The sequence below is a fragment of the Hylobates moloch genome, unplaced genomic scaffold (assembly GCF_009828535.3).
Source record: "Hylobates moloch isolate HMO894 unplaced genomic scaffold, HMol_V3 SCAFFOLD_17, whole genome shotgun sequence".
NCBI classification, from domain to species: Eukaryota; Metazoa; Chordata; class Mammalia; order Primates; family Hylobatidae; genus Hylobates; species Hylobates moloch.
In genome coordinates this window covers 34,808,849-34,821,842 of record NW_026652292.1, presented here as the reverse complement: position 1 = coordinate 34,821,842, position 12,994 = coordinate 34,808,849, and the positions used below count along the sequence as shown (strand labels likewise).

The window sequence follows — 12,994 nt, the reverse complement described above, 5'->3', positions numbered from 1 at the left end:
ACAGCCCTTCTAGCTTCAATTCAGCTGAATATTTTGCTAATATCACAATGATATGTATGGCTGGAGGGAATCCATCAAAATGGGCTGTAAAAGCAACTCCATGACATCTTGGGAAGCACTAGCCCCAACAGTATCAAAGGAAGAGGTGTTGAGGCAAGGGTGTCTGGGAGGTGGAGGACCCACTTTCTACGATGTGGCCTTTCTCCAGATTGCACTCATATAAGATTATGTGTCTAGGAGTGGATGATGATGATGATGATGATGATTACCATGATTCCTCTGGGAGAAAGGATCCTGGCCATCAAAGCTTCCCAAAGACAGGAGATTGGGGCACAAAATGAACTCTCTAGTTTATTCATCTTTTAGAATTACATTATGTGTTTAAAACTGTGCCTTGCACAAACCCCAAAAGTCTTTGCTGAATGAATGCTGCACAAACAAAAATAGAGTCAAGACTGGGACTAATTATAGGCTCTTGCATAAGTTAGATCATATTTCCCCCCATGTTTGGGGGCAGTGTTCATCTCACCTTTCCCTTAGTAAGTCCGTCATGGGGATCTGCCAGTGAACCAGCTGTCTCTGGGGTCATGTGCATGCATAGCAAAGGGGCACAGCTCATGGTACAGAAGGAAGAAGTCTTGTTTCTCTGGTTCTCACCCAGATATTGCTCAGACCATCCTGACAGCATGTCCCCCAACTCCTGCACAGCCTTAGGAACACTGATTGTATTAGTGTCCTTTAGTATGGACCTGACCTCTGCAAAATCAGTAACACCTCCATAAGTGAATGAATGAATGAGTAAGTTCTAGCTTTGTCCCCTTTATTCAATTTTACTATAGATATTCCCCACCTCTTAAAACAAAAATGACAGTGACCTACCTCAGTAACACATGTTCCTTTTAATCTGCTTATCTTGGAAAGCTTCATATTCATCCCCTTGAGCCATCAACATTTACCAAAAGAGAATGGTCGGCTCCCCAAGTTGCCCACCCGAGTTACCTATCCATTCCACTGACACCACAAACGGCCCAAACAAGTCTCTTTTGGGAGAAATTTTTAGGAAAGATGTGCAAGAATTCAGGGTCATCCACCCAAACTTCCAAAAGTATACTGTGTGGACAGTCTGCAGCTATAAAAATATACACATACAAAAGTACAGCTACAAAATCATGGGGGCTCAGCTCCTTAACTCTGCATTATAAAAAGTAGGGATTTCACATTCGAGGTAAGCTCTGGGGAAGGGGGCCACATTATGATTATGATTCTGTGTTTGGTCTCCTTCCATCTTTATTTTCACGGACTAGTCAGAACACAGTGAACCAGCCAGTGAGGAGTGGAAGGGGTTAATCCGAACAATCCACGGGCCAAGGTGGGAAATGTGAAGTTCAAGGTCACACAGTCATTCTGCTGTCAGGAAGAGTGTCATGAGTCAGGGAAGGAGAGAAGTATTTTAATACTGCCCTGCGGGTTTCTTTCTCTCTCTCTCTCTTTTTAATGTACTATGAATCACAACACAGTCATTGAGCTGTAGCAGACAGGGTCTGGAATTTGCATTGATGTGTGATCTCTGGCAGCCGCTACATATTCAATGGACAAAGTCCGATGCTTCCTACACAGAGAATTCTGCTGGGTCAGCTCGCAGAGTGTCAGCAGGAAAGGCCACCCAGGGATGCCTGTCTTGGTTCTCAGTTTCTCATCAGTGTGTACTTTCTCCTTGGTGAGAGGAAACACACCTGGTCCCTGGGCCTCTGCGTATAGCATCAGGCAGGGTCTGAGGGCCCCTGGGATTCTCAGAATAGAAGGCTCTGTCCCTTGGGCAAGGCCAGCTGGTGTTACTTGGCTCCACAAGTGTTGATGTTTTTCCCATCCACGGCATCTTCCACGAGGGAAATGTGGTAATCGGTGGACAGGGTGAAGTGAGAGATACAGCCCACGAGCCCTCTCATATATTGCCTGTGAGTGTGCAGAGCAATTTCCTTCATTCCACCTGCCAGGAAGCAAGAGGGAGATGAGGTGAGCCAAAGGGCAGGTGTCAGCAGGGCAAGGTCGGGGTTCCAGTTTCGGGCACTTGAATGGCTGCTGACCAAGGCATCCCTTGATTCATAGAACACGTGAGGGCTGTGGGCCCCTTGAGCTGCTCGGTACCTCATCTCTCTCTATTTTATAATTATCCTTGAAGGAACAGATTGACTTGGATCAGTTTGTACACAATCAAAAGCTATAAATTCATTCCTCATGTGTGATTTCTGGCCCAACTGACCACCTTGAGACCAAATAGTGTCTAGTAAATTTTGAAGTGTGGTATAATGTCAACAGAATGCAGTGTGTAGCTAGAAGTGATGTCATCTTAAACCAAAACAAATGCACTGATGTCGAATGCTTTCAATAGAAAATATCATATAGATAAAAATAGCTTTTCATTTTTATGTGTCTGCACTAGTGAATTAATTATAATAAGCCATTTACAGAAATACTAGTCATTCTATTCTGCAAGGGGAAAGAAAGACAGGTCCTGTTTTGTCAGAGAGAATTCATGGAGCTATATTTAGCAGGTTCCTGTTCTATAAACAAGAAAAGCCTGGTTTTCCTGGTGGATCTGTCCAAAGCATAAAAGCATCGAAGGGAGCCCTTCCTGCCCCCTCAGCCATGAGTCAGCAGTTCAGAAAATGAAAGAATGGAATATCTGGAGGGCTTCCTGATTTACAGGTACTTGATCCAGCAAAGTGCACGGCCTCGGCACAGCAAATGGAAGACTAACAAGAACAGCACTGGCCTAACTGTGCTTTGGTCGAGGGTCGGTCACTTACCCACATACAGAGCTCCATTGATGTTAAGCTGCCGCATCATGCCTGGGGATTTGCCTGTTCTGGCTCCATAGTCATCCACGGTTATCTTTCCTGACTGGCCATCCCTGCAAAACACCAAAACAAAAAAGAACAAAAAGCCCGGCATTTTTGGAGTTCATTCAATCATTCATTCATTTCGATACAAATGTATTAAAGGACCCACTATGTGCCAGGTACTGTGCTAAATGATGGGGCTGCAGAAATCAAAGCAAAAAGCAAATGTGTGGCCCTCAGGAGCCTGTGGTCTACTGAGGAAGACAAAAAGTCAAACTGTGAATGACAACACAGTGCCGGCACTCCACGGCGAAGACCACAAGGGTGCTATGGAATTACACCAGAGGAGCAGCGCCTAACTTCGACTAGAGAGAGGACAGTTATTAGAGAGATGGTCAGAGAAAGCTGCTCAGAGGAGATTCCGTCCAAAATGAGTCTTGTAGGCTGGGTAGGTAAGTCAAGTGAAGGAGACGGTTATGCAAACAGAGAAAGCAACAACAGCAAAGGGAGAAAGCAGGGGTTAGCACAGATGGAACTCACAGAACACTGGGGCTAGAAAAGGTGGGGCCCCAAGCAAACGGTCAACCGTTTGTAAGGAGTTGAGAATTTATCCTGAAGGTGACAGCGGGCCAGGGAAGAAATTTCAGGTGAAGCCCAGGGGAGGAGAGCCTGTGGCGAGGCATGGGAAGCCGTGGGGAGCTGGGATTCTAAGTACAATGAGAGAAGCCAATGAAGCAATTTTTGTAGGTATAAGATTGTTCTATGAGAAGACTGGCTCAGAAGTTTCTAAGGGACCCACAGAGCCCTAAAGTGACTCTGAAGACAGGAAAAGGGAGGTGTTCGTTGGTGGCAAGGGCTTTGTAGTTTTCAAAGCTATTTTTCAAACCTATCCAGCCCCATGAGCCTTTTTCAAGCAAATACATTTGCTTCTATAGCACTAGGGAGTGGACTCACTCAGGCTTCACTTCTTGATAGTAACTAACTCTTCTAGAGTTTTAGAGAACTTTCTCTTGTTCTGTCCCCATCTTTGAGACCACAAACTTCCCATTTGGGAAGTGCTTTCTTAGAATCCTGTATCTGAACGCTGTGACAGGCAGAACCCGCAACAGCTTGCCTTGCTTGCCCTGCCTTTAAAAAAAAAAAAAATTACTCTAAAATATTCCATTTTTTCTACTTACTCTAGTTCATAAAGTCTAAGACTTTTTCATTTTTTATATCTAAAATGAAGATATACCTTATAATCAATGGCATCTTAGATTTGAAAAAATGTGGTATCACCTTCTAGCATAATAACATGCTTCTTTATCATGTTTATTACTTATTGTCTGTTGCTTCCCATTAGAATGCAAGACCATCAAGGCAAGGATGTTAATTTTCTTCAATGAGGTATCTCCTGTGTCTGGAATAATATAAGGCTCATCCCAGATGATGAATGAACAAGTGAATCTGTGGTGCTTCAGCGTCCTTACCTAAGATGGGAATAGCTATGCCCATCTCCCAGGATTATTGTGGAGATCAGATGTTATGCATACAAAGCACAGGGCATGATACCTGATACATATCTTGCTCTATAAAGACTGGTAGAGGAGTGTGTTGTTATTGTTATCAATATCATTATCATTTTTATCCATAAAATGAAGATTATAAAACCTAAGTTGCTGTGAATATTAACTGAGACAAAGTATGAAAAGTACCTGGCACCTGGAGATGTTTAATAAACTGGAATTTATTTCCTCTTTTCTGCTGGGATTAATGCCTGCAAGACCAGGATTCCCCAGAGCAAGACACTGTCCAAAGCAAGGCCCCCTGGGCAATCTCCTTTTCATGGACACTCCTATCTCTAACCCTGGAGCCTGCTACAGAGAATTAAGGTATCCGCTCAATCCTTCTTGCCATAATTGATATCCATGGCCTTGACCCAGCTCCCCCTGAGAACTCTTCCCTTCTAGGCCTGTCTGCTCACAACTCACAGTATCTGCTGGAATCCTCCCATTCATCCAGTTCCTGGGCTCAACTCCTTCTGTTCAGCCCTCATTGCAACCTAAGACCCACCAGGAGAGGTATCCATGATGCCAACAGGAAAAGCCAAGTCTGCTGAGCCATCTGCATGGTGCCCAGCTTGACACTCTGACATATGAAATTCTTCCTGTACAACAGTCCACTGCCTTATCCCTCCCAAACATCTGAAATCCTAGCTTTGGGTGGGTTTCATCATGGGGTGGCATGGAAAGGGCTTTGAGCTGGGATTCTAATCTTGGCTTTTCCCACAAACAGCTGTGTATAGTCCAGGTGAAGACCATTCAACATCAGTTTCCTTAGATGTCTAGGAAGTTCCTGGTATCCTCACCAGTGTGTATCTTGATATACATAATCAAACCCCAACAACAACTGGGAAGGTTTAAAAATTATTCCACAATGTGTGAGTATCCTACCAATGATCTCCACCCAAGGAAACTGGGAGAAGGGTGTCATTCCCTGATGTTCCCAGGGTGGGGATTTGTAGGGATCAAGTGTGGTTAGAGGTAAAGAGCTCAAGCATTTCATATTCCTTTGGATGTCTCTGGCCAAGCCCCTTTAACGATGGGTAAGAGAGAGAAATGAAGAAGTTAGAAGCCATAGAGTTTGGAGTATTTTGGAGTTAGGCCGGACTCTGATTTTTTAACTTGTAGTCTAGAAACTATTTGAAATCCAAGCATGTGGATATTCATGATGGGAAAACATTTCTTTTTTCAGAAAGAGTTGGGACTTCATCAAAATCACCCTCTGTCTCAAGGGCTTTCTAGACCATCTGGGAAGCTGAGAGGCACAGATCTGCCTCTGTATCCCCATTTCCTCTAGGGTTTCAAAGGCAGGCCCAGCAGCCAGGGGTTGGCAGCCCAGCAAGGCTCTCCCCATTGCAGCCTATATGGGAGCTGAGTAGGAAAGTAGCCATGGTGGGCGCCATGTTTCCCAGGCCTCACTCATGACTTTACCCACTGGCTTCCCCAGAAAGCGTTATGATAAATTCTCAGGGAACCCCAACCAGACCCTCATTTCAGCTTATCTTCTCCTGGGACCTTCATCTAACTTGCGAGATTGATATTTCTAAGTTTCAGCCTGCTATTTCATTTCTGAAAATATGTTGTTAGAAATATGGACAAAGGTATTAATAGTAAAACTATTATATAAAGAAGAGCAAAGGAATGATTCATCCAAAGTTAATCAAAGTCAGGGTGGTGATTACCTCTGTGATGGGGGAGATATGTAATTGGGGCTGGGTGAAATACAGTCAGCTTCTAAGGTTTAGGTAATGTTAAAAAAAAAAAAGGCCGGGCGCGGTGGCTCACGCTTGTAATCCCAGCACTTTGGGAGGCTGAGGCGGGCGGATCACGAGGTCAGGAGATCGAGACCACAGTGAAACCCCGTCTCTACTAAAAATACAAAAAAATTAGCCGGGCGTGGTGGCGGGTGCCTGTAGTCTCAGCTACTCGGAGAGGCTGAGGCAGGAGAATGGCGTGAACCTGGGAGGCGGAGCTTGCAGTGAGCCGAGACTGCGCCACTGCACTCCAACCTGGGCAACAGGGCGAAACCCCGCCGCTTAAAAAAAAAAAAAAAAAAAAAAAAAAAAGGTGGCTGGGTGCAGTGGCTCATGCCTGTAATCCCAACACTTTGGGAGGCCAAGGCGGGAGAATCACTTGAGGCCAGGAGGTTGAGACCAGCCCTGGCAGCATAGCAAGGCAGATGGTGTACACCTGTGGTCCCAGCTACTCAAGAGGCTGAGGTGGGAGGACTGCCTGAGCCTGGGAGGTCAAGCGAGGCTGCACTGAGCCATGATGACACCACTGTACTCCAGCCTAGGTGACAGAGTGAGACCCTGTCTCAAAACAAAACAAAACAAAACAAAACAAACAAAAAAAAGCTGGAGGGATGGGGGAGGATTGCCTGTACAATGAGATTTGACAGTCTTTTGTTTGTTTGTTTGTTTTGAGATGGGGTCTCACTCTGTCACCCAAGCTGGAGGGCAATGGCATGATCCTGCTACCTCCACCTCCCAGGCTTAAGCGGCCCTCCCACCTCAGCCTCCTAAGTAGTTGGGATTATAGGCGTGTGCCACCACACCCAGCCAATTTTTGTATTTTTTGTAGAGAAGGGGTTTCGCCATGTAACTCAGGCTGGTTTCAAACTCCTGAGCTCAGGCGATCCACCCACCTCGGCCTCCCCAAGTGCTGGGATTCCAGGTGTGAGCCACCACGCCCGGCCCAAATATTCCTTAAAGTCCACATACCCTGAACTCTCAAGGCTCTTCCAGTTCAGCCATCAAAAGGTTTCTTCTCCAGAAGGTTACTGCTTAGTGAAGGTTTGGGGTTCAGTTTCCCTGGCCTGTTAGTGTCAGTGTAGGGCAGAGTGGGAGTTGGTAGAAAATTCCCTTAATGCCCTGGATCAGGGGTAATAGGATGCCAGGCAAAGTTGGGGAACAGGACAGTGGGACTACAAGGGAACTGGACACCACATCCCACCACTGCTCAGCTCTGGGTCTGCCTTATGCTGTGGGAGGGACTCACCTAACAGCCTTAACTCGGTGCCACCGACCATCGTTGAAGGAGCCATTCACCATGATGGATGCCACACCACTGCCCAGGTTATAGCTAAGGCGTTGGAGAAGAAGAAGACAGAGAACAGAATAAAACACTGGGGCATAAGCAGACATGGTTCACAGACGATTCTCAGGGCAAAAGTTCTTTGCAACTCAGAGTGCAGTTTCCTTAACAGAAAACCAGAGTGTTATAAAAGTTGCTGGGTTTCCAGGCTGGTTCATCAAATTAAAAATTATCAGACTTTTAAATTATGGTCAAATGTACATAATATAACCATGGCCATCATAACCATTTTTAAGCATACAGTGCTGTAGCATTAAGTACATATTCATATTGTTGGGCTGGCAATCTCCAAAACTCATCTTACAAAACAAAAGCATTGCATTAAATAATACCCCCTCATTCTTCCCTCCCCCCAGCCCCTGACAACCAGCCTTCTACTTTCTGACTCTATGGATTTGATTCTTCTACATACCTCATATGAGTGGCATCATAGAGTATTTGTCTTTTTTGTGACTGTGGCTGGCTTACTTCACTTAGCATAATGTTATCAAGATTGTTTTTTAATGCCCTCATGTAAGGCAACGTCAGTACTAGAGTATCAGGAATAACAAGAATGGCTTTATCATGTATAGTGTTTTATACTGTGTTACGATGATGGTCTGCCCCCACTCCACCCGCCAAATTCATGTCCACCCAGAGCCTCAGAATGTGACCTTATTTGAAAATAGGGTCTTTGCAGATTCATTAGTTAGGATGAAGTCATACTGGATTAGGGCAACCATGGATCCAATAGGACTGGTATCTTTATGAGAAGAGACTTTGACATGGAGCCAGAGAGACACAGAGACAGGCAATGCCATGGGAAGATGGAGACAGGGACTGGAAAGGGGTATCTCCAGGCCAAGGAATGCCAAGGGCTGCCAGCCACCACCAGAACCTGGGGGACAGGCATGGAGCCGATTCTCCCTGAGACCCTCCAGAAGAAGCCAACCCTCACACTGCATGGTGGATTTCTAGCCTTCAGAACTGCGAGAGAGCCCACTTCTATTGTTTTAAGCCACCTAATTTGTGGTCATTTATTATCAGAGCCCTAAGAAATGAATACATCTGTTTTCACTCTTTTTTTTTTAAACTGAACATTGCAGAGTAGGGTGAGCCCCAGAGAGATTAAGGGAATTTGCCTAAAATCACAAACCTAATGTAGAACTTGAACTTGGTGTATCCTCTGCGCTTATCCCATTTCACTCTGCTATCAGGTTTCTCTAGTGGCTTCCTATTCTCTGTTTCAGTTCCCAGATACCCCGATACCATAAGGGTTTCAGAAAACATGAACATGTTGTTACCAGAGAGAAATATCCCCCTTAATCCAGTGTTCATTCAATTATTCTAATTAAATTTAATTCCATAAATATTTAGTGAGTGACTACTCTAGCCCGGGCACTGGGCCAACTGCCCAGACTTTCCCTGGATAATACAATAAAGCCTGGGCCATCAAGCTTTTGAAGGGAAGTATGTTCCACCTGGGATGACTCCCTCCTCATTTTGTAAGAGGACATATCTCTCCTTCACCTCATTGCCCAAGACAGAGGGATGCCGAGAGAAAAGCTGGATGAGTTACCAAGCACTCCCATGTACTCATTCTGAGAAAACAGCAAGAATAGAAAGTGCTTGGCTTTCTCCAGAGAAAGCACCATAGGTCATTCCTTTAATAATGGAGGCTCAAAGAACTCACACAGCCCATTGACATTTAACCAAGAATAGGACTTGGGGTGGCTTGACAAACCCCTGGGACAAAGCTGCCACTCTGACCCTGAAAAGTCCACTGTTTTCTAATGAATTTTCCCACATCAAGTATCTCCTTGTATAAAGCAGCCTGGTGGTGGAATTTTGAGATTTCATGATTTGGTGCCTAAATACTTCTTGAATGAATAGGAAGTAGGGCGAGTTGCTGGTGGGCAGAAACTTAGCTGAATTACTATCTATGGCTGTTCTGAGAGGCACTGTGGGATGATAGAAAGAGCACAGACACTCAGATTCAACAGACCTGCCTTGATCCCCAGACTCGCTAGTTAACAGCTCTGTGAACTTGGGCAACTTGCTTCATATTCTCATCTGTCAGATGGGGATAATAATCCCTTCCCTGAAGAATCCTAGGGAATGCTAAGTAACATGACATATGTAGGAAGCGCTGCACATCGTAGGAGCCAACTGAATAATCCCACCACTCCAAACAGAGGCAGCACTTAGTGCAGCTTGGATACGGGGTTGACAATGCACCCCAAGGGACTGGTAGGAAGGAGAAAGTTGCCACCAAGGCTTGAATATGTCACACCTCTCCTGGAAGACTAGCCATGTGTGAAAGTAAGCCAACAAGCTGTCAATATATAACCAAAGCAGTCCGGAACACCCAGATCTCAGAATCAAGGTGACCTGGCTGTGTAAGTGAAGGGAGGCTGGATTGGAACATGATTGTGGTGCAGTGAATGAAAACCTTTTCAGTTGTCTAAGAGCCCATCTAGATAAAGGGTGCGCTTCCTTCTGCTCTCCAACCCGACAACTCACCTGTTCAGGCCAAGGCCAGAATGTGCTCTAGTGAGTCAACTGTGAATCTGGCAGACGGGAATCCAGCCATCACTGTGGGAGGGGGCAACTCAGTTGGCTTCTCCATGGCCTGATTCCCCAACCCCCCAATTCCATCTGATTTCAGACCCTCCAAAGAACTTTGCGCTTCCCCCAACATGCTGATACTCACCCTGAAAAAGCTCCCTCGTGTATATAATCATATATGACCAAGAATAGTGGTTACCTTCACTGGGAGAAGAACGAGGGAACATTTTTGGGTGGTGGACATGTTCTATATCTTGTTCTGGGTGATAGTGATTCAGTGTTTACATATTCTAAACGTATCAAGCTCTACACTGAACAGGTGTTCATGGCATGGAAGGTATGCCTCAGTTTTAAAAATGTAGAAACAAACAGATATAAGAATGTATGTCTAACTTCTCTACCCATGTCTTGGGAACCTGGCTGCCATGATGGGTTATTCTGAGCCGCTCAGCTTTGGTATGCACTAGAGGCTGTGAGCCAGAGCACCAAGGTGGGCCACCCGGAAATACCTTCAGGTGAGGCCTTTTGGAAACTACTTGGCCACCTTCCTGCTTTCCTGTGGTGGCACTTTTAATCATGTCCCCTTTAAATTGTAGCACAAGGCACTTTGCTAATGTCAAGTCTCTTCCCCCTCTTCGTTGCATGAAGATGTGATGAGGTGAAACTAAGCGGGCAATGTTCACTGTGAACGGTCAAGCAACGTTCACAAACCCCGCCAGTGGTAGGTTTCATGCCCCACATACAATCACAAAACAAAATGAAACAAAACAAAAACAAAACAGAAAACAGAAAAACACACCCATTTTTGCTGAGCACTTTGATTTCCTTATTTTTTCTGCTAAATCTTGCACCAAAACTATAAATATATATACATATATACATTTTTAGAATCCCATTTTTTTTCCCTATTCTCTGGCAGAAAGGCTTTGAGCACTAAATTAGCCAAAGAACCAGCTTTTAGGTGAAGAAAGTCATGAAAGTTGAGACTATATTTTATTATCTTAGGATTCCTCTTCCATCTGCTTTGAGCCTGGATCAAACACTGAAACCTCAAGAACGATTTGTCTGCTCTGTAGAACGATTCACTCTCCAGACTGCACAGATCTGTGCTCCTCGGGGGCACAGCCCGTGACTTATTAAAAATAACAATAACAATAATAAAAATAAGAACTACATTTTAATAATAACTACATGTTCTCTCTCTGAGGTAAAGGCTTCTAAGACTCAGAAAATGCTTGAGCAAGGATCATAATTTTTCTTATCATTATCATTAATTAGCTACACCAGACCCTGCACTGAACCCCTTACATGAATTCATTCATTTAATCTTTACAGCGAACCCTGTCGTTTTGCAAGGAGGGGACAGAGGCTGAGATTTAGGTAACTTGCATGAGCCCACATAGGGGATCAGGCATGTGTGATTCCAAAGCCACTTCAGACCCTGTTTCTCAGGGCATGGGTCCTGGAAACACCCGGGTGCTTGTTTCTAATCAGACCCCGGTGCCCAGCACACCACTGACATCTTCAAACCACTGGCCTACAATGGAATTCCTCTCTATCCCCAGCCCACTGGGACGCTTCCCTACATCAGCATCGGGGACATTGATGCGGTGGGATAACAGCCCAGATGGAGGAAGAACAGAGTGGCAGCGATGGGGCGGCTCCAGGACCAGAGCAGGCACAGAAGTCGGCCTCGGCCTGGGTTCAGCAGTGTGTCTTACACAGATCACAATCAGAACTCCAGGAATAGAAGAAAAACAGAGGGCCAATTTTCAGAATCCTGAGAAAGAAATGGTAACAAGAAGTGTGTTCAGGATAAAGTAGAGTTGTTTGAAGGATCCTAAGCAGGTGGGAGAGGGGAGGGGGCTCTCCAGGGCTGGGCATGGGAGCTGGTGGGAGCTGTTTCCCTGCTGGGGTAGAATGGGTGGTGAATAGGCTCAGCTGGCAGTTTAGGGGGAAGTTGGACCATCCCACCCACAGCTGAGCTACTGTTTCAGTTCTCTTTTCTGGGCACAATCAAGTACTTGAGGCCTTGATGAGGTTAACCACAGGAAAACCACAAGAAAATGGCTTCAAGGCAGCCAGCCTGAAATAGGGTGTGAAGAGCTCTGTGTTCAACCTCTGGGCCAGCAATGGGTGGGAGGCTATGGAGGACAGGAAGGTGGAGATGGTGAGAAGCTGCCTCTCACCTGCCAGCATCCAGCCTCAACTACATACGACTCTCCAAAGTCCCCAACAATCATAAGACTGAGTCACTTAGCATGCTCTGCTATTTAGGGAATAGCATGACATTGGACAAGTGACATTTCCTCTCAAAATGCCTTTTATTCAAACAGAAAGATTTCTGTTATCCTACTTGGGCTGTCAGTAATCTTAGCACAGGACCAACAGAAGCCCCAGAATTAAGTCTTCAACTTCTCCATTGTTTAATGATCCCTCCTTTGTCTATTTCAATTCAATTACTTTCATATCATTTAGTCACCAGAGGGTGAATTAAGAAGTAGAAGTCCAAGAAATGAGTTCCCCCATGGAACTCAAAGCTTTGAGGGTATCAGAATCGTCTGGGGAAACGGTTATCACACAGATTGCTGGACCCCACCCCTAGAGTGTTTCTGGTTCAGTAGATCAGGGTGGGGCCTGAGAATGTGGATTTCTAACAAATTCCCAGGTGATGTTGAGGCCGCTGGTCTGGAGACCACACTTGGAAAGCCACTGTCTAGATGAGCAATGTCTAACCTCGTGTGAGGATGTGCCATGACAATCTCTAGAGAAGTGTTTTGATATTACACGAGACAGGCAGGTCCTGCCCCTTGGAAACTCAGCTTTCACCCAATCTGGTAAGAAGAGTGGGGAGAAATCATTCAGGTAATTCTTTAACTACTTCATAGCTACGCATTTGACAAATTTAGAAACAGTCTAAATTCACTTAAAAGAGGGAAGAACTTCTGGCACTGCCTTATCAGTAACACC

At 45.3% G+C, this 12,994-nt stretch overlaps 1 protein-coding gene across 3 annotated transcripts in view; it reads right to left on the bottom strand.

Annotated features, from left to right (window-relative positions):
- Positions 1-338: 338 nt before the first annotated feature.
- The window catches only part of EGFLAM (EGF like, fibronectin type III and laminin G domains), a 60,694-nt gene continuing 48,038 nt past the window's right edge, over positions 339-12,994 (bottom strand). For 2 of the 3 annotated variants that reach the window (XM_058430126.1, XM_058430125.1), the window contains exons 15-17: positions 7,382-7,465; positions 2,808-2,911; positions 339-1,987 (exon numbers count right to left, since the gene is read on the bottom strand). In XM_058430126.1, the coding sequence (XP_058286109.1) occupies positions 1,833-1,987; positions 2,808-2,911; positions 7,382-7,465 (343 nt within the window). In that variant the 3' untranslated portion in view covers positions 339-1,832. The remainder of the gene's footprint in view (positions 1,988-2,807; positions 2,912-7,381; positions 7,466-12,994) is intronic. The other variant, XM_058430127.1, reaches the window with a different exon arrangement.